The sequence below is a fragment of the Corvus moneduloides genome, chromosome 5, assembly GCF_009650955.1.
Source record: "Corvus moneduloides isolate bCorMon1 chromosome 5, bCorMon1.pri, whole genome shotgun sequence".
In the NCBI taxonomy this organism is placed as follows: Eukaryota; Metazoa; Chordata; class Aves; order Passeriformes; family Corvidae; genus Corvus; species Corvus moneduloides.
The window spans coordinates 48,616,913-48,643,230 of NC_045480.1; the positions used below are offsets into that span (position 1 = coordinate 48,616,913).

The 26,318-nt window shown below is 38.7% G+C and overlaps 1 protein-coding gene and 1 long non-coding RNA gene across 5 annotated transcripts in view; one reads left to right on the forward strand and one right to left on the reverse strand.

Moving 5' to 3' along the window:
- The first annotated feature begins 9,977 nt into the window (after window positions 1-9,977).
- The window catches only part of RBM46 (RNA binding motif protein 46), a 35,180-nt gene continuing 18,839 nt past the window's right edge, over window positions 9,978-26,318 (forward strand). Inside the window, exons 1-6 of one of the 2 annotated variants that reach the window (XM_032109941.1) lie at window positions 9,978-10,097; window positions 12,332-12,493; window positions 16,114-16,581; window positions 18,091-18,873; window positions 23,010-23,069; window positions 24,458-25,154. In XM_032109941.1, coding sequence (XP_031965832.1) covers window positions 10,067-10,097; window positions 12,332-12,493; window positions 16,114-16,581; window positions 18,091-18,873; window positions 23,010-23,069; window positions 24,458-24,483 — 1,530 coding nt within the window. In that variant the 5' untranslated portion in view covers window positions 9,978-10,066 and the 3' untranslated portion in view covers window positions 24,484-25,154. The remainder of the gene's footprint in view (window positions 10,098-12,331; window positions 12,494-16,113; window positions 16,582-18,090; window positions 18,874-23,009; window positions 23,070-24,457; window positions 25,155-26,318) is intronic. The other variant, XM_032109942.1, reaches the window with a different exon arrangement.
- LOC116444500 overlaps window positions 16,322-26,318 on the reverse strand; it is a 51,173-nt gene continuing 41,176 nt past the window's right edge. For 2 of the 3 annotated variants that reach the window (XR_004240341.1, XR_004240343.1), the window contains one exon: window positions 25,647-25,855. This is a non-coding gene — a long non-coding RNA (uncharacterized LOC116444500). Of the gene's footprint in view, window positions 16,408-25,646; window positions 25,856-26,318 lie in introns of those variants that run through there. The other variant, XR_004240342.1, reaches the window with a different exon arrangement.

Genomic DNA, 26,318 nt, shown 5'->3' on the forward strand with positions numbered 1-26,318 from the left:
CCCCTACAACACACCTACAACTTGATGCTTGGTCTAAACAAAGCAGTGGTAGTGTGACAGACAGGTAATGTAGGTTTATTTTACTTGCAAGGGCAGGGCATATTAAGTGTGGTGAAGGAACAGTCAGTGAATGCAGAAGTGTGTGCCTGAAGACTCAGATGCTACTTCATTGGGTATGCAGGGCACAGTGTTGTGTCTGCCTTCCTGTCCCCAGCTGGAGTTTAGGCGGCTTGCAATGGGGTTGCATGTTAACACAGAGATTAAAAGGATTAACTTGCGTTCCCCTAAATTGAAGTATGCCATCAATGCCACTGGCAGTAGTCTAACCTAGTAAATAAAATGGGTGGTGGTCCATCTTCTGACTATGTGGTGGTACACTGTGACTCATGTATATAGCTGAACTACCCCACTGCTTTACCTCTAATGGCCAATGAGTAGCACTCCCTGGCCTGCCTTGACCCAAGGCATGCTCCCAGAGAGCACCAGTTGCCAGGTGCTGCAACTGGAATCATGCAAACAGCATCCATGCAAACATGGATGACCATGTACAAATGTGCAAACCTATTTTGCGACCTTGTTTAGCTGATTACCCTGGCCAGAATTTTAAGGTAGACATCCCCCTTTGTTACCCAAAACCTTGAACCCCTTCCTAACTAAGCAGCACTTTGAATGGAAACAGCAGTACCAATTCATAAAGAGTGAAAAAATGTGATGGTTAGAGCATTTCTGGGGATTTGGGAGACCTATTCCTAGGACCCTCTCAGTCCATCCTGCAGAAGTTCACAAGACTTTGGATAAGGCTATGAGGTGGCTACCCTTGACCTGTTCTATTTTTAGTCTCATGGTTAGGACAGTGATTATTGATTTTTTTTTATCAAGTCAGGCAACACCGTTGACTTTGAGTTAGGAGGGCAGAATGGCTCTCTGTCCACTCTATGTTGGAACAGGCTCTATTTGGGATCTCCAAAGGAGGGTGTCACTTCTCATGGTCTATGGGCCCCAGTGATGTTCAGAATGGGAAATGGATCTCTAGGAGCAGTCAGAAACTGCTAAGATTGTCACAATGTCCAACTTTGACACAACACAAATTGAAGTAGTTAATAAAATTTTCAGGTAGAAATAAGGGAGAGACTATTATTTTTGATCAGAGGTCTGTTTGGTTACTGTACTGTTGCTTTCATTATAACAAATGCTTTTAGTTAAAGCAGATAACCTGCTGTACATCCCAAACTATTGGCTACAGTGTCTCCTTTTTAACTCTTTCCCATTTCTATAACCATGACGATAGTAATCTCTCTGATTTCTGGCTACCTCCAAGGCTTGGTTAATATTTGCATAAGGTTGTAGGTTTCTTGCATTGGACATACCCAATAAATAAAATGCATGGTTCCTCCCCAGAAGGCATCTTCTCTGCCTGTGAGAACAAGAGTTCTGTGAGGCTAAGGCGGCATACTATAGTATATAATTAAGAATACATTCAAATGAAGGGTTATGCTCTGCTAAACTTGCCAAGCCACCTTATCTTCTGTTTGTGCATAGTCTGAGACCTAACTCAGATTTGCATCCATGATCCTCGCAGTTTTGCAGAAAGTACCTGAACATTTCCATTTAGCACTGCACATAAACAGAGGGAGGGGTGGGTCTGCTACTCCTACACAGTAGGTAAAAAGTTAGTAAAAAAAAGTGAGGAAATGTGGATGTGAAGATAATGAGGAGTTTCCCGCACTCCTGCTGGAAATATCAGAGTTAGATATTAAACAGAGTAACATTGGCTATTTATATTTGCAGGCTGAATTGTAGGTAGCTCCAAGTGAATATTCAGGAGAAGGGAGGCACCTGGTTTCAACCACTTCATTTAGTGTCTAAATGATGTGATAATGCACTGTGTAAGTAGCCTAGAGCCAAGAATGACTTGGTTGCCTCCAGAAACAGCATGGCTGTGAAAAATGGAGCAGTGCATTTAGGCCTAGGGGGAGGCAGCTGTTCAGCTCAGCACCATCTATCCCAGCTCTGCCTCTTTTGGAACCTGAAGAGATAGCATTTCATGACCCTGTCCTGTATTGCAGTCATACCTGCTCACCTGAAGCAAGAGATCTGAATCATGCAGATACACTCCAGACTGTTTAAATTCCATCACAAGCCTCATTTTATTAATGGGTGACTTTATACAGCTTGCAGCTCTGACAGTATCTCAGGAGTCCCTTCCAAAGTATCTCATTCTTCCTAAACTTTGGAAGAGGAACCTGAAGGTCTCAGGGCTGCAAATCATCTCAGACTGTCAAGTGTGTAAGGTTGCAATGCCCTGAAGTATACATGAAGATGTAGCCTGTGATATCCACAGTCATGTTACCACATCCCATTCTTCCGCTTTTCATCAACCTTGGGATGCAGACAAACCTCAGTGCCTCTGTAAATACAAATGTGTAATAAACTAGGACATGGCCTTGATAAATAGATAAAAATAACATTTCTTCATCCAGTACATCAGCCATTTATCATGGATGATTGCATGGTAAAGACAGCAGTTTGTACTCTTCTTTTAGTTACTACTCCCAATTTCCAGCAGCAAGTAGGTTTGGTCGCACTGTGTGCAAGCAAGAACCACTCCACTCTACAAGTAACTATTTTAGAATGACAGTTTCATCATGTATTGACAGACAGGGTGTAGGCTGGGAATAATGTCTTTTCAAAAACTTGCCCAGAAAAAGCAGTAATTCTGCTTGGCTGATGAACTGAAATTCCAACAAGGAGCAGAGCGTTTCTATTTCTGATGTCTTTGAGCAGCTCCAGTAACTGTGTTAAAGCATTGAGAACTGCACAGGCAGTAGAGCTGATGCATAGTCATAAAGTGTGTTTCAAAATTATAATGAGGTTTTTATGACTTGCAAAGAGATTTTTACTAGCAAGCTGAAAATATCCACCCAAACCAGTTACAGAAGTTACTTTCCCTCAGTAATTTTCTAGTTTGCATTTTTCCTTTTGGGGAATGTTTGCATTAAAAGCTCTCTAACAGACAGTACTAAATCCTGAAATTAAATACAAATTTGTGGTTGCAAAAAGAGTCCGTTCTTATGGGAAAGACAGTGGATTTGTGACATTAACTGTGAGTTCTGTGTATAACTGAGCACAAAGGGAACATGGGGTGTAAGCAAGATATCTATTAATACGAAAAACCATTCGACCCTAATTAAAAAAAAATCGTAAGAGAAGTTCCTTATAAAAAAAGTTGCTTAATTAGGACTGCACAGTTAAAAGTTATACAATTAGATCTATCATTAAGTAGTACTTCAGTCTTCTTTATTACAACAGCACCACTGGGTTATGTTTCTTCCAGCTAAAACCAACAGGAGCTTCGTTACTGTATTCATAGAGAGCAAAATTAAATATGAAATATTGCCACCAATTCCCTGACCTCTCCAAAATCTTGTAGCTGTGAAAATTTAATAATGATGTTCTGAAATGAACCCCCAGTAACAATGAACTTTACACAGAATTATGAAGAATCCTACACATCAAAAACTTTGCAGCTTTTTTTTTTTCTGTGTGGTTTTTCAAATCTTTTTAGGCAGCTATCTACAGATCGGTTTGCACTGCCACCATTGTTTCTATGAAGTTTTTTGTTGGTCTAGGCAATGCATCCTTCAGCTGGCTTCTAAGATTTTTTTCTATGAACAAAGCTATTCCCATTATTATTTAGGAAAACTGGACTCTCAGTCCAGAGCTGCAGCAAGACAACCAGACACTGTTAACAACTTTACTGTCTTTGAGCACCTTGAGCTTATAGATGAGGGCCAAATTTTTACCATCAGAGGAAACAGGGAATGACCTTGGCAATATCTAAAAGTCAGTTTAGCAAAGTATCATTCTCCAATGAGCAACAGTGAGCACTTGGGGACAGGGTACAGGTACAGATAGATTCTTGATATGTTCTCAAAAGTTTACAATTTGCAAACTTACAGCTTTAAAGCTTGAATTAATTTCATCGTGTTTAATACTCTTACCCTGTGTGAACTTACTCCGTTTTTGGTTTATCAGGCTGACCTTAGAAAGGCTCTATGGCAAGATAAATTATGACATATGAAAAAGCACTTTTTAAATTTTTTTTTCCTTACTTTAGCTGCCCCTCCCCTTCTTGTACTACAGGGAACAATGAATAATCATTTGCATCACTTTTTTTCCACTTACAGTCTTGCAGCTCAGATATTCCTGATGTGAAAATCAGAGTTTTTGCTGTTTCCATAAATTTGTACTTTGGGAAACAGCTTATTTGGCACCATCTTTCTAGTACCATGGCTGCCCTCCAAAATTTACTACACAATACACTTCTTAGTCCAACAGTATCATCCTGGATCTTTAGAGTTGAACACACATATCCTTCAGCTGTTACTTGGCATTTACTCATGTGTGCTAAAATGCCTTTTACTGTATCCTCAGTTTAGGACTAATGTGAGGCTCTGTTCCTTTAAAAAAAGAAATATCTTATTTTGAAAACTGATCTATCACTTTTGTGTTGAATATTACTACAACTTTTTTTTCCCCTATAGCCTAATTCCTCAAAAGACCCTTTCTTTATCACCTACCATTTCTCTCTCTGGCAAATGCCTGGCTTTTAATATATTTTAACTAGGCTTTACTACTACTACTACTACTACTACTACTACTACTACTACTACTACTACTACTACTACTATTATTATTGTTATTGTTATTGTTATTATTAGCTTTTATGTTAGCAAGGTGATCCTCTGAATCTATTTTAACCTGGGTCCTCAGGGCTTTCTATGTAATTAACTTGTGTACCTTGTTTGGATAAGAGATAGCCTTTCTGAAGTGTGGCACTTGTAGTATTATTAGAGAGTGTTCAAAGAAGGGCCAGGAAGATGGTGAAGGGTCTGGAGGGGAAGTCATACGAGGAGCAGCTGAGGTCACTTAGTTTGGCCTAGAGAAGAGACTGAGGGAAGACCTCATTGTGATCTATAGCTTCCTTGTGAGTGAACGAGGAGGGGCAGACACCGATCTCTGTGGTGCCCAGTGACAGGACCCAAGGGAACGGCCTGAAGTTGTGTCAGGGAGGTTTAATTTGGATATTAGGAAAAGGTTCTTCCCCCAGAGGGTGGCTGGGCACTGGAACAGGCTCCCCAGGGAAGTGGTCACGGCACCAAGCCCAGAGTTCCAGAAGCATTTGGACAATGCTCTCAGGCACATGGTGTGACTCTTGGGGTGGTCCTGTGCGGGGCCAGGAGTTGGAATCAATGATCCTTGTGGGTTCCTTCCAACTCAGGATACTCTATGATTCTGTAAGTCTTTGCCTTTGCCTGCCCCAGCTCATGTCCTCTGGGGCCGGAGGTGCAGCGAGGCAGGTAGCGCCTCCCCAGTGTCCAGTGTGGAGACGAGCGTCGAAAAATCCCAACTCCATCACCACCAACTCCACGTGGTGTGAAGAGAGTTGCAGCATGTCCCGGCTGCCGGGAAAAGGGGAGCGGAACTCCTTCAAAATGACAACTACAGCGGCTGACCAAGCGCCTTTTAAGATAACATACTCCCACCTAGTGGCTCTCTTAAGAGTCAGGAAAATGCACTGTCTCCAGCAAATTGTGACGTTAACTCGCATATAAAGAATATGTCAGATATTTACTAAGTCGATGTAACCCTCAGTAGGTCTAGAAATTTTGATTTTGAATTCCTGTTTCACTACTGTAATACCTGACCAGAAATCAGGAAGGAACAGTTAAGCTGCATAACGCTGATTTTGTATATAGTTACTCATGATGTAGTTAGTTATTCTTAGTTTAGTTTTTCACCACAGTTTTGGTTGTGTCACTAGGCTTTCTAGGAAACACAATAGCTAGATACAGAAAAGCACTTAAAAAAACATTTGCAGAGAAATAAAAAACTGAGCAGGAACTTTGTCTGATCTTTGCAAGCCTTTCGGTGAGGACTGAGACACTAGTGGTGTGAGGAAGGAAGCCTGCTTCGTAGTTCTTTGTGTTTCTGTGAAGAAAATTCTGCTTTCAAGGTTGTTGCAGCAGTAGCCATTTTCTCGCCAATCCTCTTCAATTCCTCCTCCACAGAGGTGAGGAGGACATACGTCTGTGTCAGAATGCTTTTGAAACATCTGCCTAAAAAGCAGACTGGAAAGCATTCTGTGATGGTGGAACATCAAAAGACTGCAGTGCTGTAGGACAGGATTCTCCATCTCCCTTGCCCCTTCCCTCCTCCCTGTCCTTTCCTCACTTCTCTTTCCTGATATTCACCACTTTTTCCACCAACCCTTTGTGGTGTTACTTTTCCCAGCAGTTCCCATCTGCTCCTTCCCTCTCAGGCTTAGCTGTATTGCCAGAAAACTGCTATTTTGCTCAGTGATAAAAGGTACGGCTTTGTTGTGAAGGGCCCAGGTTTTTAGAGAGAGCAGAAAGCAATAGTTCTGGTGGTAATGAGGGGAAAAACAAGAAAAGAGATTTTATACATTTTGTTAATGCACATTTTACATCACGCTTGGCAATACTGGCTTAAAATTGATTTAATTCAATTTACGTCAGTGCAATTGCTGACATTTGTACTCATCGAAGTGAAGACAGAACTTGCTCTAGGATCCATTTTTTCATCTTCATTGCATATCTGCATGTTAAAATCATGTGGCATGTGTCTCAAAGTGGTCTACCAGAAAAGGAACACTGTATTTTCTACAGTTAATATTCTGTTCCTCCAAATGCTCATTTCAGCAGTATTAGATCTTGTAATTTTGTAATTTAAAAAGGCAGAAAGATATATATAATTTTTAAGGCACAAAGCTGAATGAGAACAAACCATGCTTTTCAAGAAAAAAGACCCTTTAGGCACTAGCATGCCTTGTTAGGAGGATCCTAATAAACAAGCATTGCAGTGCCTGATAAAATGAAACTCAAAATAAAATGGACTGATTGACTGAAATGAACTCTTTCCAGACAGCTTACTATAATTAGATTTATAATCATATTATGTCTAGGTTTTCTACAGAGACCTTTGTCTAAACTTCAAAGGATGTCTGCTTCCTTTTAAAGTATTTCTACTACCTACTTATCAAACCTGTCAGAGTGCACAGAAATACTACATACCCTCTTTTCCTGCTCCAGGCCATAGTAAAATTTACACTAACAAAAAAAAGCTAATGCTTCTATTAAAGTACATTACAACTGCAGCAATAGCCCATGCCAGGAATATGTATGCTGAGACTTGCTAGCATTCCAATAAAACAGAAGTGAAATATCAAGGACTTCTGTGTTACAGCTACCTAAAATAACTTAGAAGGAAAAGCACTGTCTGGTGCAGTGCTATAAAATAAAATGTGTAAGTAAAAGACCTCTTTCACATTTTCAAATCCAGCCAAAGGAATCTACGTCATAATCTTGGCAAGACTCTGCCCTCATTCCTCATCCATCAGATTTGTGAGAGTTTCAACTAGACATTAGTGAGGAAACTAACTCAGTGTTAATAGGAGCTGTATAAAGCTTTGGGGCAAATAGTATATTATTTGCAATTAAAAGTAATTTTCTAACCAGAATTGGTGCCAAATGCCTTTTGGTAAATTATGCTGTAATTCTTGTAAAATAATCCTAAAATAAGTTTCTATTTATCAGGTTTGAAAGATAAACAGCTATGTCCCAAGGTACTGATTCAATAGAGCAATAAAGAAATAAATGCTGTGATAAATACCAAAACATGTTTGGGGCCTGGTTCTTTTTTCCCATCCTTTCATAAAAGTTCATTAAAAACAAGTGAATAAAACTTTCAGGTGTTTAAAATCTCTTCAGAAGACCTGAAATTATCTGATATAGTTCCTAATTTAATAAAAAATATTGCATTCCCCTGTAAATCATGTCTTCATCAGAAAAAAGAATTCAAATGCTCAGCTCAGACTTTATTATGAGTCACAGCAAAATCCAAGAAAAATACAGGTTATAAACAGTTGTTCTTAGTAAAGCCTAATTATAGTGAATAGTCAGATTGTCAAAGAAAAGCAGCTAGCACCTGGGGCGAGGGTGTACTGATACCCAATTAGCACATGGGGAACAAAGGAAGAAAAGGATAATTAATCTCTTTTAGAAAGGCAGGGGTCTTTAGCTCCTATGTTCGCTTTTGATGTTTAATAAGAGAAATAAACATTGAATACTTTTATTTTTATATTCTCTTTTATTTGTGCCATTAAGTGAAAAACCTGATTGCAAATTTGTATGTTTTCCTCGGGGCCTTCTGCTGGAGCAGCACAGTCATTTTTACTCCGGAAATGGCTGTACATGGCAACCTATCCAGTGTCACTTACACGAAATACAAAGAAAATGCTGAGGAATTGTGGGTTTGGATTTGGGTGGGTTTTTTTTTTTTATCTAAAAGATTGCCTGCATTCCTCCAGTATTTCCCACCAGCAATAACAACTGAGATACAGGGAGTTTTTGGCCAGGGAGTGAGCAGTCTGTAAGGTAACAGGGACGCACAGCTGCCGTCAAAATGTCACAAACTTTGACTTAATACACCCCAAACTGATTCCTATGAGACCTTTGTGGCTGATTTAGATGGGGGGGGAGGGGGTGGGGAGGAAATAACCAAACAAAAACCAAACAGGTACCTGAAATGGTGGTGAAATTTAATCTTGAAGGCAATAGCTTTGGTATGTTGGCAATTCAGAAGTTTTACATGGAGACATACCATCTGTAAATAACATGATGAGTGTAACATGCCATTATTAACAAAAGCACAACATGCATTCTCTTTGAAAAATAAGCAAACTCAAATGGCCAAATGTCAAATATAATGATGTAGCAATTCTGTGGCAGTACAGATTTAAAATGAGATTGCTAAAAGCTCTGGAACATATTCATAATAAAGATGAATTTGCATGTCCTGAAGTTAAAATTTCAGGGATTCTCTGCCTTATTAGTAAGTGGTGTTAAGGATGTAAACCTTAGGCAAAGGGAAGGGGAGATATTTTTGGTGAAAGTATATTGGTTTTGAAAGACTTTAATTTACTAGATGGGGAAAATGGGCCACAACATTTTGGTAACTACTTGAGGAACTTGCAAGCTAGTCCCACACCCCGTATTAACCCTGGTACATTGGATGCATGCCTGACTGCATGAGCCCTAAGGAGTTGTGATGGGAGTTCAGGAACAGTGACAGAACTGCAGGGCCTCCAACCCAACTGGCTTGGCAAGTGTCTGTGAAGGAAATATTAACTGAGCTGTCAGGGACTGAAACCAGACAGATCTTCCCCCAAGCAACCAGCAACAGGACAAGAGGACACAGCCTTGAGCTGCACCCAGGGGAGGTTTAGGTTGGACGGCAGGATTTCTTCACAGAAAGGGGTGATTAAATATTGGAATGGACTACCCAGGGAGACGATCAAGTCACCATCCCTGTGTAAGATGGGATGTGGCACTTAGCGCCCCAGTCGAGTTGACATGATGGCGTTGGGTTGTAGGTTGGATTCGACTTTTTCAGAGGTCTTTTCCAACCTAATTGATTCAGTGATATTTCACTTTGCTATTACTGGTCAACATGGACCTGCACAACACTAAAAATTACCTAAAGCACAAGTGCATACCAGAGCACATCCTAAAGGCCCAAATACGCCATTTCGGGGAAGAGAAAAGCCTAGGACACAAAAAAATATACCAGCCAGATTGTGAAAACGGTAACGCTGAGGTGAAGAGCTGGCACCCCTCAGGCACGGAGGGGATTGGAACGCAGGGGCGCTGAGGCGGCGCCGCGTGCCCGCCCGAAGGGCGGGAGCAGCACGCGCCGTCCCAACGGCTCCAGCAGCGGCTGCGGCGCGCGCGCCAGACACGTCCCTTCGCCCAACCGTCACCGGCTTTAAAGAGCGCTCGCGTGCCGGGCACGTTTGTCTCGCCGCGATTGGCTGGCGCGGCCTGTCAGTTGTATCCGTGCCCGCCCTCCGCGCCCGCTGATTGGCCGGGCGGGGCAAGAGCGAGGGAAAGCTGTGGCCGCGGGGCCGGGCGCATGAGGCGCTGAGACCGCCGGCGGCCGGGCTGCGCTCTGTGGCGTTCGGCTCCCGACGGGACAGCGGGGAGTCATGCCGTGGCCTCGTCTGCCTGGGGATAGCGGTGGGTTCGGGTCCTTGCCGTGCCGTGGGGGGAAGGCGGAGGCAGCTTGATGAGGGGACGGAGTGGTGTGGAGAAGGGGCCTTGACGTGCGAGTCGGCGGGAGTAGTGGAGGGAGATGCCGGGGGTGTTGGGTTTTTTCTCTTCCCTCACCGCCCCACATGCAGTCGCGCCTCCTCCCGTGCGTGGCGTTTGTGCCCTGGGGTGTGCCCGAGTTTGGCTTGCTTCCTGCATGGGTGTTTGTAGCTCCTCAGGGCCGCTTCGCCCCTTCGAGCCCCCGCGGTCCCAGTCCGGTGCCCGCTTGCTGCACTTGCAGATAACGACGTTCCCGCTCTGGTGTTAGAACTCACCGAGACAAAAGGAAAATAAATTTGCCTCTTCCTTGCTCCAGCTTCGTTGTTTTCTCCATCACTTGTTAGGCCTGAAGCTGCCAAAAGATTTCCTAATTACGGAATCTCTGTGCAGCTTGTAGGCTGTGAAACCCAGTAATTCCCTTGCTGAAAGGAGATGGGACACCGTTTGTAGCAGAGAGGAGCCATGCTGTTTCTGCTGATGCCTGTCGGGGATTTTTTTTTGTGCTCTACCCTGCTGCTTTTCCGGAATCTCATTTTGATGAAGCCAGGAGTTTTTTTCACTGTTTGGTTTTTTAGTGTCCAGTGACAGATTTAATTTAAGCTTCTTGAGAGTGGTTGCTTGCATGGATTCCTGCCCTAAAATGAATACTTGCTTGGTGAAAAGACAGAAAAGATATCTCCCCACCAAAAATCTTCTTTTTTTCCTAGGGTTGGAAAAAAATCACTGGTGACACTATTCTAATGAAAGGATTTTTGGAGTCTGTTAGAATGTCATGTGAAGGCTGTTGTGAAAAAAATGCGCTTAGAAATAGTGATTACAGTGATGCAAAGCACATTAGAAATGACAAAGCTGGGGCAGGAGTGGCGGAAGCTGCAGCCCCACCTCTGGATAGTAGTATCATTGCATAACATCCATAAGTGTAGTAGGGGAACAGGCACTTCATCACTCCATAAATTAAGTCTATAATATTTTTAAGAACTTCAGTTTTGTTCAGCAAATAATAGTGGGTTGTCAAGAAACATTTGTGTAAACTTTAAGCTGTTTTTAAGTGTTTTTCTTGTAAAAAGTAAACTGATGGCTCGGGACATTGTCTTTTGGAGTGTGAGCCTGAAGACGAAGAAAGCTGAAAGTAAAAGGGGCACTGAAAAACAAACAGTGGTACCTTATTTTTCTGGTGGTGATTTTTTGGGCAGCATTTCTTTTGAAGAAGTGACGTAGCACCTGGAAATGACATTTGGACAAAGGATTGGAGTGATGAAAAAGATTGCTTGTCTAAGTATCACAAACAGTAGGCAGAAAATGTTGGGAAAGGAATAAATAAATGGGAGGCAATGAAAGAAACATCTGACTTGAGATTTTTTTCGGGGCTTGCTAATAAAATTGGTAATTGCTAAGTGGTGTGGTTGTTTTCCATCACGTGGGTGACAGAAACTTAAAGCTGTTGGGTGAGATCTTGGCATGCCAGAGAAATAGGAGGTAGGGCAGCAACAACCATATTGATAAACCTGCTTAGTTTTTGAAACTGTGAAAATAGATAAAGCCATGAAAATAGGAATCCTAGAGGTGGGATTATTTCACACCCTTAGTTTTGCCGGACAGTTCTGCCCAATTTTATTATATATCGGTATTAATTAAGTTATTTATGTTCATGAGTTCTTTGAATTCTTTCTACTAACCGGGCATGGACTTAAGGTGTTCCTCAAGTATTTTCGTTCTAAAATACAGTTTTGAAATAATTGGTATTTTTATAAAATGTAGTAATGAGAAAATGGAACTTGTCACCTCAGGTAGCTTATTGATCCCTTACACAGCTGTGATCACATGGTTTATGAAAGAATTCATTCTTCTACTTGAAGGACAGCATTCTTAAAAATAGTTGTGCTGTTTATGTTGTGATAGCTGTGATAGCACTTAGGAGAGTTTGTATATAGATTATGTAGCTGCTGGTAAAGTTCAAGATTATCCCAGCTACGGAACAAATGTTGTGAAAGCGAGTACAGAGGTGATAATGGTTGGATGTAGGACTGAAGCCTTACGCTAAATAAAGTTGCACTAAATAGGCAAATATAGCCTAAATGGTTTTTCTGTATTTTGGTAGCTTCTGCATGCACATAACAACTTAGAATTTGCTGAATTGGAATATTTGCCATATTCTGTTGAAGCTGTTGCAGATATGCGTGAGGAGAATAAAGAGGCAGCAAATGGATGCGGCAAAATCCGAAGTGGTGCTCAAAATGGGGCTGCTTTACTTGCCCTAATGGAGAAGACTGGATACAGCATGGTGCAGCAAAACGGGCAAAGAAAATTTGGTGGTCCTCCACCAGGTAAGCATTTCTTTTGAGATTTCTTTTGACACTGAAAATTGGCGTAGCCTCATGTTGTGTATCTTGACAGTGACAGTAGTAAAAGGTTAAGGAAACAGTGTAAGAAGCACAACATGTATAGAGAGGGCCCTGGTGTGTTTTACAGTTTCCAGCAATTTAAGATCTTTTGAGCTAGACTATGTTGAACATTTGCTTTTGGTGGATTTCAAAAGTCACAGCTTTAAAACCAGCTAAAATTGACAGGTAGCAGAACAAATGTGGAGCTCAAAATGCCGAGTGTGTTCCATATGACTGAGAACACGCTTCAAAACATTTAGTGGCACAGAAGGGAAAAAAAAGTTGGTGATAGAGGCATAACCTAGTTAATGTCTTCTCTGACTGCTTACCACTTGCATTGGCCAAAGCATTTTTTTTTTTTAATGAACATTTGTTTTCTGAGGGAGCGCCAGTGAAGATTAACTCATTTTGTTTTCAGAGTTGAGGATAAAACATTTATTTTATTTTGAATAATTTTTCCAGTGATGTTGGCATCAGCAGTGTACAAGAATTTTTCTACTAGGCCTGGTTGTATGACATGGAGTACAGTAACTCTTGCTTCTGAATCAGATCATGCACTTAGACAAGCAGAAAAGAGGAGAATTCTTTGTGCTGCTCTTTCAGTTCATTCTCACATGTGGCCTGTGATCCCATGTCTTTGTAAGTTATGCTCAGAAGCATGAACTCTATTTGCTCATTGCTATATGTAGTTTAAGTTAGAGCTGCATCAAAATTATTTCTCTGGAAGTTTTTCTGTTTTAAATTTTGTCTATACTTTTACTAAGCCTATATAAAATAGCAAAAGGAAGCCCTGTGAAACTATTTTGAAAATGGCACTGGAAAAAGAACTGCAGGGCATTGCTGACTTCAGTCAGTTCTTAAATTATTATACAACTTTTACATAATAATGATGTCTTTTAATTAGAACATTAGACAGTATTGTGTTTGTTTGGCAAAGCTAGTTTTATTAATATTTTCTGAAACTAGATGTGTTTGAAAAAGTATCTCTTCCATCAGTCCATTCATTGACATTAGTTACATATTTTTCCTTCAAATCTTCATGTATTTTCATAGGTTTTTTTGGTTGGAAATTACCAAATTACCCTAAGTTGCTATAAATGGCTCTAGGCCAGATGAGACTTTAATGTTTGAGATGGCTTGTAAGAAATTACAATATCTTCATAAATGAAGGGTTTCACTGTGAATTCTGCTGATTTAGGATGTGATTTCTATAAGCTTGTGTTGCTGTCAAAGGATAGTCTCACTGTCAGCTCTATTCTCAGCAGATGTGGCGGAAAATTGCCCTAAAAAATTACAGGTTTTTACCTGACATCAGTGCAGTTCTTATTCAGTTTATGCCACTTGTGAAAAATGTATCTGTAGAGTGTTTAATATAAAAAGACAGAAGTGAGTTTTCATAGTTTTTTATCTGCTGCCATCTAAGCAGTAGGCCCAGTGATGTCACTAGGGATGTGAAGTTTAAGATGGCATGGATACTAACAGTGGAGGATTATGACTAATGTTGATTGAACTGCTCCAAAAATAGGAGTCCCGTTTTCTATCGTCCGGAGATGAATCAAGTACCCAGTCAAGGAAACTCTCTGGTCAGCTGCTTGTGGAATGCTTTTGACTAACTTTCCGTGTTTGCTCTGCTAAGTACATGTCCCTCATTGGCATATGTGGCACAGAGCAGTTTTCTTTAGGTCAGGAGTCAAGAGGTTAATTGCAGTTGGCAGTAATGTGCTGTACTGCTGAGTTAGTATGCAGCTTCAAAGTTAGAAGGGGGGCTTTTTGTATGGTAAATGGCTTTTACTTACTGAGAATCACTGTTCAATGAGTTACCAGACTGAGGAGGGTGGTAAAAGTTTGTCTAGTTAGTAAATAAATAAAAATTGTTACTTAATTTCATTACTTCCCTACACAATTTTTTCTTGACTGAGGTGTGCAGTTGCTTTTGTCTTTGGAGCTCCTAAATGTGGTACAGCTGGTTTATTGTTTTTATGTGGGAAGGGACTGGCACAATGTGAGTGATGGCAGTGCTTGGTCTGCAAATGGTGTTAGCTGCCATGTCCAGTCAGACCTCAGCTGAAGTGGTCAGAAATGTTTACAAAGGTGAAAATGATAAAGACGTGGAATGCTGTGAGGAACAGAACCAGGCTTTTTCCTAGGTAAGTCATGGCAGTGTGACTCCAAATGTGTGTCAATTCTGATGCCTTGGTAGCTTCCCTGTGTGCCATGTAGTTCTTTCTGTACAGTTAGTGTACACTTACAGATGAAAAGTTACTCTGTGAGAAGGCAAAAACGTCTCAATTCTGTTAATTTTTTCCCATGTAAATTACAGGCTCTTTGGCAATACAAACATGAAGGAAAAAGTGTTAATTACAAAATCATCCAAATATAATTTATTCTGAACTTCAAATCAAAGTACATTATTTAATCATCTTTTTGTCTAAACTTGTCGAGTGATTATTTTTTCACCTTGCCTCATTATGCTTTGTCATTTCATGCTAGTACTTACTAAGTTTTGTGTTGGTTTTTTCTACCATCTTTGTACTCCTTGCTTTTCCTCTTAGAGAAAACCTTTCTTCTCAAAAACTTTAGAAAAGGCTTTTAGTTATGATTTGAGTGTCTGCCTTTGAACCTTCTACCTGAAAGCCAAGCGAACTTTTTTTAAATTATTTTTTTATTATTTTGGGGAAATGGAGTGCCATATTTGAAGATCACAACTCCATAATATTAAATGCATAAATACATTTTTGCATTATCTGTTGAACATATCTTTCAGTGTATATGGCAGAGATATAAAGCAATGTCTGAGTGTCCTTGGCTTAAGGAGAGAAGCATAGATGTTCTTGTAGCTTTCAGATGTCAGCCAAAGACTGACTTGTTCTGTGGTTTTTTATTTACTTTTTTTTTTCCTACCATCCACTACTGCCTGTGAAAACTGTGGTCTGTTTTTAGAGTAAAAGTGTTCAATCTTTTTGCCTATTGGAGAAAGTTTGGCTCTGTATCCTGCCTTCCTTAGGGAGTCCTATTTTATTGGATGAGTGGAGGTGGAAGCAAAATGTTTGGACTTTTTGATTGATGTCAAGGAAGAAAAAAAAAGTGCTGCACTGGGGACCCTTACCAAAATTTATAAAAATATGGGCAAGAAGTGCAGAGAAACATTTTGTATCTTTAAAGTGTTGCAGTAGAAAATAAAACTGAAGTTCTTACTGAGGTATTGTTCTTAGGTATATCAGTTTTATTAATAACTGAAATAAAATTGTAAGGGGCAAAAAATTATCGAAATAGAGACTCTTGGTAAACCTGTTAGCGTTTTCAATAACAGGTTCAGTGTGTTGTCATACAGATTCCATTGGAAAAAAACCCAGAAAATGGAACTGAAAGAAATACAAACTGTGTGTTTCTGGCATTTTGTTTTTATTTAAATATAAAAGAAATAAGACATAATAGAAGAGAATGTGCTAGTTTTCAGTTGAGACCAAAAATAAATAAATAACTCCCACATTTGAACTGGGTGTGGGAGAAATGTGCCTATGTGGCATTTGTACTAAGACTGCTGTTGGAAAATTTATTTTAAGGTTGGGAAGGTCCTCCACCACCTCGTGGATGTGAAGTTTTTGTGGGTAAGATTCCTCGCGATATGTATGAAGATGAACTAGTTCCTGTTTTCGAGAGAGCTGGGAAGATCTATGAGCTGAGACTGATGATGGAATTCACTGGTGAGAACCGAGGCTATGCTTTTGTGATGTACACCACTAAAGAGGAAGCCCAGCTGGCCATCAAGATTCTTAATAATTATGAAATTCGTCCAGGGAAGTTTATTGGTGTCTGTGTAAGCTTGGACAACTGCAGACTGTTTATTGGAGCAATTCCTAAAGATAAGAAGAAAGAAGAAATACTGAATGAAATGAAAAAAGTTACAGAAGGAGTGGTGGATGTCATTGTTTATCCAAATGCCACTGACAAATCTAAAAATCGTGGCTTTGCCTTTGTAGAATATGAATCTCACAGAGCAGCTGCAATGGCTAGAAGACGACTAATCCCAGGTAAAACTGTTTGTAATTAAACTGAGTTTTTATGGGAAATATCTATTTCCATATTGTGGGGGGATGAGATGGTGGATCATCCCTGTTTTCCATTCTGTAAGGTGTTTTGAGAGTTTCAAAACTGCAGTATTGCCTTTTGGCTAAGGGTGATTTTTTATGTTTTGTTGTTGAGGAGGGTTTTGTTAAACTTTTTTTTTAAGAAGCTATAATTGTAGTTCTGACAATTAAAAAAGTAGACATCAGTTTTATGTAATTTAGCTATTGTGATTTACATCAATATGTATTTGCATGGGCACACATTCAGTTTTCATTTACATGCACGAGGCTCTGTGCACAAATTCTCTCGAAGGTGAGTTTAGAAAGGATAATGCCTTCAATGTGCCCTGTGTTTTCTGGTGGTGTCATGAGTGACGTTATTTTCATCACTATGAAGTATGTGAATTTTTCATATTTTAAAAATACTAAAAAGTAGGTCTTGAATGTTTTAGTAGAAAATAATTTTCAGAGTTTAACAAGTAGAAGATCATTTTTTCATTGCGCCTTATTTTATACACTCTGAAGGAGGGAAAGTAGAAGGGATTAAATTGACTGAAAAAGAAGGGAATAGGTAAAGGTACAGTTGAAAAGGGAAATTCTAGAAGAGAAAGGAAGGGAAATGAACTACACAGGAAATGAAACAATATAGTTGAAGAAGCAAAGTCATTCAAGAAGATAATACAGCATTAGCTTTGCTGAAATGAATGCCAAAACTATTAAGGCTAAGATGTAGGCAAGTCTTGTGTTAACAGCTGACAGAGTGTTACCTAAGGGTTATGTAATATGTGTATGATATATACACAAATACATAATATGCAAACGTATATACAAAATGCAAATTATCAAATGTATAATAATATAATAAATATCAATACAGTACTTGTAATAATATGTAATACATTCAACATATTGGGGTGTATATATATATGTATATATGCAAAGTGGTGGGAGAAATACCTCCAGATCACTGAATGGAAAATAAACCGGTATGATATGCAGAATGATAGGTTGACATGAGTAACAAAACAGGTTTGGTTTTGTTTTTTTCTTTTAATTTGGGTTCTGGTGTCTGGTGCAACATAGAGTAAGGTTTGTGTTACAGATATACGCTTAGATTACTATTTCCAGGTGTTGCCCATACTTTTTAAAGAGGTAATATTATTGAAGAGGCTCTGTTTAGTAGCTAGTTAAATACATTACTTTTGGTCTCCTTTTGTGTGTGTGTATATGCATGTCGCAAAGTCTTTGTTTTGACAGCTTATGGTGCTTAATGAACCCAAAGGTAACAGAACACTTGTCATTTTTGCAGAGTCTCATTTACTTTAAAAATTTCAAGTAACTTAAGTAGATGCAGGCAACAAAACCCAGTTTCTTGTGGTATGCATCACATTTGCTTTTTTTAGAGGAAAGTGATAAGAATGATTCTGGTTTACTGTGCCTGTTTCTTATTTACATTATGCTTCTTTGCTGTAGGAACGTTCCAGCCCTGGGGTCATACTATTCAAGTAGACTGGGCAGATCCTGAGAAAGTAGTTGATGAAGAAACTATGCAGAGAGTTAAAGTATTGTATGTGAGAAATTTAATGATATCTACTACAGAGGACAAAATTAAAGCTGAATTCAACAAGTTCAAGCCAGGAGTAGTTGAACGTGTAAAGAAGTTGAGGGACTATGCTTTTGTTCATTTTTTCCACCGTGAAGATGCAGTTGCTGCTATGTCTGTAATGAATGGAAAGTGCATTGATGGAGCCAGTATTGAGGTAACACTGGCAAAGCCAGTTAACAAAGAAAGTTCTTGGAAGCAACATTTTAATGGTCAGATAAGTCCCAGTTCTGAAAATCTCTTAGGGTTTCCTAACAAAGAAGATGGTACTCAAAAATCCTTGGGGAAACCAGGAAGTCTTTCAGTTCGTCTTAATGGTCAGCACAGTCCAGGCCCCCCTGAAGTTGAAAGAAGTACATACCCCATTTTTCCAGGAATAAAGCTTACTCCAATTAGCATGTATTCTTTAAAGCTGAGTCACTTCAGTTCTGCAGTAATGCATCTGGATTATTTTTGCCATAAAAATAGCTGGGCACCACCAGAATACTGCTTGTATTCAACCACAGGTCAGGATGGGAAAATACTCTTGGTGTACAAGGTGCTTATTTCTAGTATTGCAGATGATTCCCAGAGTTATTTCATGCCAGAAAAGCTCTGTACAACAGTAGAAGATGCAAAGGAATTGGCAGCACAATTCACACTTTTACATCTAGGTAAGCATAAACACTTTTGTTTGCTTATGAAGAACTGAAGCTAGAAAAGTTACTTTCAAATTGTTCTTGGTGTACATATCTTGGTGCACATGTGTTTTTGTATAAAGTAAAAGCTAGTCTACAGAAGACTTGGTTTTTGTGTCAGTTGAGTCTGGACCATCAGATGAGAGCACTGAAGAAACACTGTAAATACCTGAACGGCCCAGTGCCAGGGTCATTTTTGCTTACGTTCATCTACTGCAATGATGTATAAGGAAGCATTAGATGACATGTAAGTGACTTAAGTTTATCTGTGAGATGAATATGGTGCTGAAAATTTATTTGAAAGTCTGTCTGCTTTCTAGCATCTTCATTTATGTATGTTCCATTTTTTAAAATTAGAATGCAACTACTAGAAAAGGGAAGTTTTTATATTAAGAAATTGGAGGTGTTGGGATTTTTTTTATTTGGTTGGGTTTTTTTACCTAGCCTGTTCTAATTCTGGTGAATTGGAAAAGTGATTGCAGTACATTGTTAAAATAGTGTTGCCATTCTTCTCTTCCCTGTACTGCTACTTAGCTCTTGTTTTGGAAGTCTCTTGAGATGTACGTAGGCTGTGGTGAGATTTCTCCTTTGGATGAGTTCATAGCAGCCTTGTTTCAGGCTTGACTATGATGCCTTTTGTTTGCAATGCATGACTAAAATGTAAACAAGCTTTTTCTTCTTGCTTATGTTCTTGCTTCTCATTGGGTTTGGATTTGGCATGGCCAGAAGGTCTTGGAGGAAGAAGAACTTCAAAACACAAAGCCTTATGCGTTGTCTCTTCTTCAGCCAGTGGTGTGATTAGTTTACATTAGTGGGCCGCCTCCAGAAGGTGATGCTTTCAGATGGCCAAAATGATTTTTAATGATAAATGGCTAAGTATCTGTCTGGTTTTGTACACGCAGCATTTGGTGGGCAGCATTTGACTAGTTGAGTGTCTGTTTCCATATTTTTCTCACTAGGAAAATTAGGGCCACACCTTTATAACCCATGTAATCCTGAACACAAAGGATAAAAAGGGTACTAAACTCAAAATAATGGTGTAAGGCTCTCCTGAAGAGTAAAGACTGTTGCGAGTTTTGTACCTGCCCAGTTTGCTTCTTTTGTTACCTAAAGTTATTTTCTTTCCTGTACTTCTCTGGGAAAGAATCAAGGGAACAATTATAGAAAGTTAGATTAAGAGTGATTATTCACAGCTGTGGGCAAATCCTGAATGCAAAGAAGTTTTTTAAAAAGTGAAGAAGGTATGTGTTGAGATCTTTATCTCTTCAGTTATAATTACAAGTGCTATAGGGAAAAGGTTTCAAAGTGAATATAAATTAATAGTATTCCAAAGCTTTTTAGCACTTGATTGTGCCATACAATCACAGTTAATGTGAATTGGTATTTAACAGAATTCCCAAATACCAGGTTTGTTTTTTGACAGCTGTCCAGCTAGTGGCCTAGTGCTAGTAGTGCTGTTTTGTTATCTTTGAATAACTTTTTTTTTTTTTTCTTTTGATGGCCTCTGTGCATTCTGTTTGTGAGGATTTGGCCCTGCAAAGAGCATACAGAACCCTGATTTGAAGCAAACATACAAGGTTGACTTTTGAAAGATACACATCTTTCATATTGATTAAAAACCCTGTTTTTGATGTTGGCATTGTTGTGATACTGAAACACAGCCCTAAGGAGTCTGAAAGTACAATTTATTTTCCCTATCTAATCTACAGAAGTTGTTTCTGTTCCAGTTTATTATATATTCCATGTTGAAAGAAATATCTGCAGGTAAAGAAGAGTTGCTAGATGTGACAGAATCCTTCCTTCTCATGGAAGTGTTGCATGGTTTGACATGTTGAATGATGCTGATGCTGCTGATGGATGTGTGGGTCGTGGTTTTTCTTTGGGGCTTGGGGTTTTGTCTGTTAGGGGTTTTTTTGATAACTAGCAGTAATTTGAAAAAAGTCTGAGTGTGTTTCTTGGAAGCAACTTACTATAAACATGAATGTGCAAAGATGACACAGGGAATAATTCTTTCTGGTAAGTAACTTCTCTTACAGGAACCTAGTTTTTTGGCCACTTAAATTTTGATGATGTACAGGGTGGGTTTTGCTGTGGTTTTTTTTCTTTTTAAAGCATATAATTAGTCTAAGGTAAGTAAATGAGAAAGGGCTGCTTTGATAGGATTTTAAAACTGGACTGCTTTGATATATAATCTCAAGGCATTCTGGCTTTTTTTTTTTTTTTTTTTTTTTTTGGGATACACATTTCTGTGTTTGCTTTCACGCGTTACAGAATACTTGGCTTTTACACAAGTGTATATAGTACTGGTTCACAGCAGTCCTGAGCAGACAGCAATACAACAACTAACCCCTTGGTGTCACTTGAATATTTTGTAAACGATGGTTCTTAGAAAACACAGAAAACTACTTTGTCAGGGAAAGATTAATAAGCTACATTTTAATGTTACTAAATGAATCACTGACAGATCAAGGGAGTGAAGACACTCAGGCTTGGCTAAATGTGTGAAAATCACGTCTGGATGCCCATTTGTGAGAAAGGGAGCGGAGCTACATGTTGAAATTTCAGAAGGTGAATGTTGTCAGAGGGAGGATTGGGGGGATAGAGGAACAGAATAAGGAAACACCAGAATGTCCTGTAGAAAAATTAATACCTCAGCCATTAATTTGAATCGCATTTCTGCACAAATAAGTCTGTTCCTTCAGAAGTTACACAACACCTTAAATGTCAATTGCAAAGTGGTGCTTGGCTGTTAAATGTGGCATCCGGTTAGAAAAACATGTGAGACTTCCTGCTCTTGCCCGTGCTGGAGGTTGACTAAATGTGAGGCAGCTCCAGTTCAGAGACTGTATAGTTGTGTAATTAGCACACACTTGATATTCCACCTGTGCTCCAGAAGCGCTCTTAGCGTAGAGTCAATACCGAAATACGAGGTGGTGTTATCATTCAGGTCCTTTGCTTCAGTAACAGTGGTTTGTAGCTAATGGAATCAAACTGGCTCATCCACATATCTTCAAAGTAGAGGCAGAAGAAAATTTAGAATTGCATAGATACGCTCTGAATTGTTGGAGAACTCCCACCTCCCTTTTTTTATTAAGATTAAACATCTGAAGCCTGGAAAAACAGAGCCTTCTTTTGGAAACTATTATTTTGGTTGGTTTGTTTTCATTTGCTGCTGTTGGAATTCCACTGGTTTAAGGAAATACCAGAACATGTCCGAACCTATTTCTAGTCCTTAAGATAACACTCTCTATAGCAAAGGCTGAGTCCTGGGAAATTCTCTCCCTGCTGAGTTTGACTTAAGGGTGATGGGGAAGAATGGGAGAAGTTCCAGTAAAGTTTCCTGTTTCAGGGATCTGCCAGGTTTGAAATGGGTATTCCACTAGAGGGTGTTCTTTGCACTTTCACACTTGCTAATTCATGTTACATCTCACTGAGATGCAATTTATGAAATTAATTTGTGAGGTAGAAGAGAATATTTTAAAATATTTGTAAGAAAAATATACGGATAAATCTCCAAGAAAAAGTCTTTTAATAACTAACTATAGCACATAAATAACAGTTTCCTTCCAGTTCCTCACATACAACTTTTATAGTAAATAATACTGAAATAGGTGGAGCAGCCATTGTGTCTTACTACTGTGAATTCACTTGTTTAAACATCTTAAAATTGCAGTAGCAATTTTAAGTCATGGATAAAACTTTTATAAGCTAGTTCAAGAGTCTGTATTTAGCATCTGTGTCTCAGAACAAACGTCTCTGCAGACTGCTGTATTAGATTTTGAACATTAAACCTAAAGGTCAAGTGAGATGGTTTTTATGTTGTTGTAGGAATTTTCTTTACTTAAACATTGCCGTGGTTTGCTTTATCAAAATTAGTTATGTTGCTGTTGGAGCAAGCAACAGCCACAAATTTTAAGGTTTTTGAAAAAAAATACAGAAGTTGCTGGCTTTGTTTAGCAAATACAGATGATAAGTGGTGATTTGTGGTTTGGGGGGTTTTAGTGATTTTTAGAAAGGCTCAGAAGGTAGTATAAGAAGTTTTTTAACAGTATGAATTTAGAAGTCTGAAATATTTATCAGGTGACTTACACATATAATGGGTTTTCTTACAGCCCCCGAGCAAGCATATATAGCATTGCTGTCCCTGAAGGCAGCATGGTGGGATAGTAAAGGTGAGTAAGCCTCTCAGGATTGTTTATTGTGGCTTTTTGCCCTCTCAGAGACATTGTCTTAGCTGCAATGTTTGCACTGTTTGTTAGAGAAGTTGTACTTTCCCCACAGACGCAGCTCTAAGAAGGCTTTCTAGAGATTCTCTGTTGCTTTTTTCCAAAGGAGACCATACCTCTACTGCCCTATAATACCTGCTGATGGATCACGCAGTCTCATGTTCTTGTCGGTTGTGCAGCGCAAAGGAAGGTTATAGTTTTTACTCCTAAAATGACTCTGAGTCATTTTTCAGTTGTTTCTTAATTATTTGCCTTTCCAGCTTGGGTTTAAATTTATGTTGAGAAGTGGGAGCTCTTACTCCTCTGGGCACTTGGACTATTTTTTGGCTAGTCAGTTTCATGGGAAAGAGACTACTGTCTCCTCTGACTTTTTTTTGAATATGCTATTGTGGATGAATTTAAGTGTGTATCTGTCACTTCTGAAGCCTCCCTTTTTTTTTTTTTTTTTTTTTTTTTTTTTTTTTTTTTTGAATGGCATGAAAATGGTTTTTAAAAGCTTGCAGGGCAGTTTGAAAATGGCATTAAATGCATGCTCTGTGTTAACTGCTGAAAGCTTCTAATCTCAGGCACACAGAATATTTCCCAAAGATTCAGTTATTTTTCAGCTGCTGCTTATGGGAACACAAATTTGTAAATCTTGGCCTGTATAGGTGAACTTGGAAAAGAGTAAGAGAGATACAACAGTGTTGGACTATATTTATCTGTGAAATAACTTGTCTGCCTTCAGTAGAGTCAGTCACTTCACAACAGGATATAATTCAGCACAGTTTTTTCTACTCCACTGATGATCACAGTGAAGTTGGGTTTTGTTTATGCAGTGTACATCAGGCAGAACTTGGTGCATAGTTGAGTGCAGACTCTGATTTAAAGTGTCAAATATGCAATATGAATTATGCTGCTGTGATGTGTATGATACATGTAGCTAATATGGCTCAGAACAGTGATCTAATATGCACTTGAGAGTTGTCTGCATTAATATTTTGCATTCAGTGAAGGTGAAACAAAGGGCTATTATGATGAAGTTCAGTGTGTGTCTGTGTATATATATATATAGGATGAGAAAATGTGTTCAGTACTGAAGAATGGGGTTTCTTAGAAGTATAAGGGTCTTAGGAAAAAAAACTCCTTGAACAGCTGACTAAACAGTTTCTTAATTATTTTGAGTTAGTGCTGCAGAGGAAAGGGAAGAATGAGCATTGGCATAAGACTGTGAATGCTTTTGTTACACCATTATCTTAAGTTCCTTAATAGTTAAGTCCATGTTGAAACTGATAATTCAGTATGTTTGCTGAAATCAAAGTCTCTTTCATCCCCCTCCCCCTCTCTTTCTGCAGCCAACTGTACACCCTACTTGATTTGAATTTCCCTGAAGAAGAGAAGTTTGGAATTTATTGCTTTGGATCTTGTCATGAAAGGAAAAAGAACACCCCACTGATACATAATTATTGGAAATTCACATTCCGTGTTTATCAATGAATAATTCTTCAAAGTGTGTGTATTAAGCATTTCAGTTTAAAGATTAGTGAAATTGAATGTTAAATTGTTTTGGTTAGTTTGATTAAATTTGGGTTTTAAAACATAATTTGTTTAAAAGATTTTTATTACCTGTAATTGTTTCAACACTAAATATAAATTACTGTTGTATAGACTATTTGCCACAATTCCTACTCTTGTATTCTCGCACAGAATTTTTACAGCTTCTATTGTATGTAATAAATCTTAAACAAATGTTAAAAAAACCCACTAACAAAACAATAAACACTATTCTGTCAACTCTGCCTTTTCATACATAAACATGCATAATATGAAGCTTAAATACCATCCCTCCAGTTTGCTTCCATTAACTTGATGCAAAATTTTGTAGGAAGAACATGTCCAATAAAATCTTTACTTATGATATAGCATTACATCAATGGAAAACTTGTATTTTGAAGGACTTTATTTCAGTGTACCATCAGGCTACATTGCTGTAGTCATAACATTGAGGTTCAATATCTTAGTTAATTCTTGGAGATGATGAAACCAGCACTTGTGCTTGCCTTGGGTAGCCGTGTGGAACAGCAGCTTGCTCACTTTATAATCAGACCTGTTCTTCTTAAAAAACATTGTTTAGCATTAAACTGAAAATAGTTTTTGATTTTAAAAATCAGATATATGTAATTCATTTTGAGTGAGCCATCTTTATTTTTCTTGTGACTATTTGGCATTTCTCAGTCAAGTGCTTTATTTATTGAATGACAAAAGAATAACAACTTTTCTTTACCTTTTTAAAAATCTGAAACTAATACAGTAGACCATTCTTATTTTTGGATTTTATACATAGTTTCAGTTCTTTGACAAGGAGTGGGCCAAGTGGTTAAAATGTCTAAGGGCCTCACCTATGCAAGTATTGTTTGTAACCTGTTGTATCTGAAAATTGTTTGTCAGAAAGGAATATTATGTAGACAGAAAACAATGCAATGGAAAGATTTCAAGTTGAATAATTTTTCTTAAAAGCAATCAACTGTGTTGGTCCACTATGTATTTTGGTTCAGTGTATTTCATCACCATATTAAATTGTCCTTTTTGCTGTTAATTTAGGTGCAGTTGTAGCAGTTTCATTTTTTTTGCATTTGATATTAGCTACATAATAATTCTTCTAAACGTTGCAATTTCGAACGTTGAAATAATGTGTTTGACTGCTGTACGTGAATTACCATTTATATTAAATTTATGCTGTTCATATTTGGTGTCTGTAAAAGAAAATAAATCATTATTTTAGACGGTACCTTCACAAACTTCCTTTGCAGGATTCACTTTGCTTTCTCTAGTAACAGGCTTTGGCCAGAGGCCGCAGTGCTTTGCTGAACAAAAGGAAGGTGATTAAGTGGCTGGGTGAACGCTTGAAAAAAGAAAAGTAATTCTTAAACAGCAGGTTGGCTCATAGCTTCTGTCGCATGTGAAAGTTGTTAAAAGGTTAGGATTTCCTAAAAAACTCATGAGGAAAGGGAACAGGGAACTTGTTTAATCCATGTTTAAACCGAGTGGTTCCTAAGGCCAAGACAAAAACTGGTGTTTGAGATAGAATGATCCAGTATAATGCTGATAAGATACGGGGTTGGTAATTTAAAAGTGTTTTCCTGGCAGCCTGAGAATTCCAGTCTACAGACTGCTGAAATAAGCTTAATTTTATTTTTTAAGTGTCTTCATGAAGAC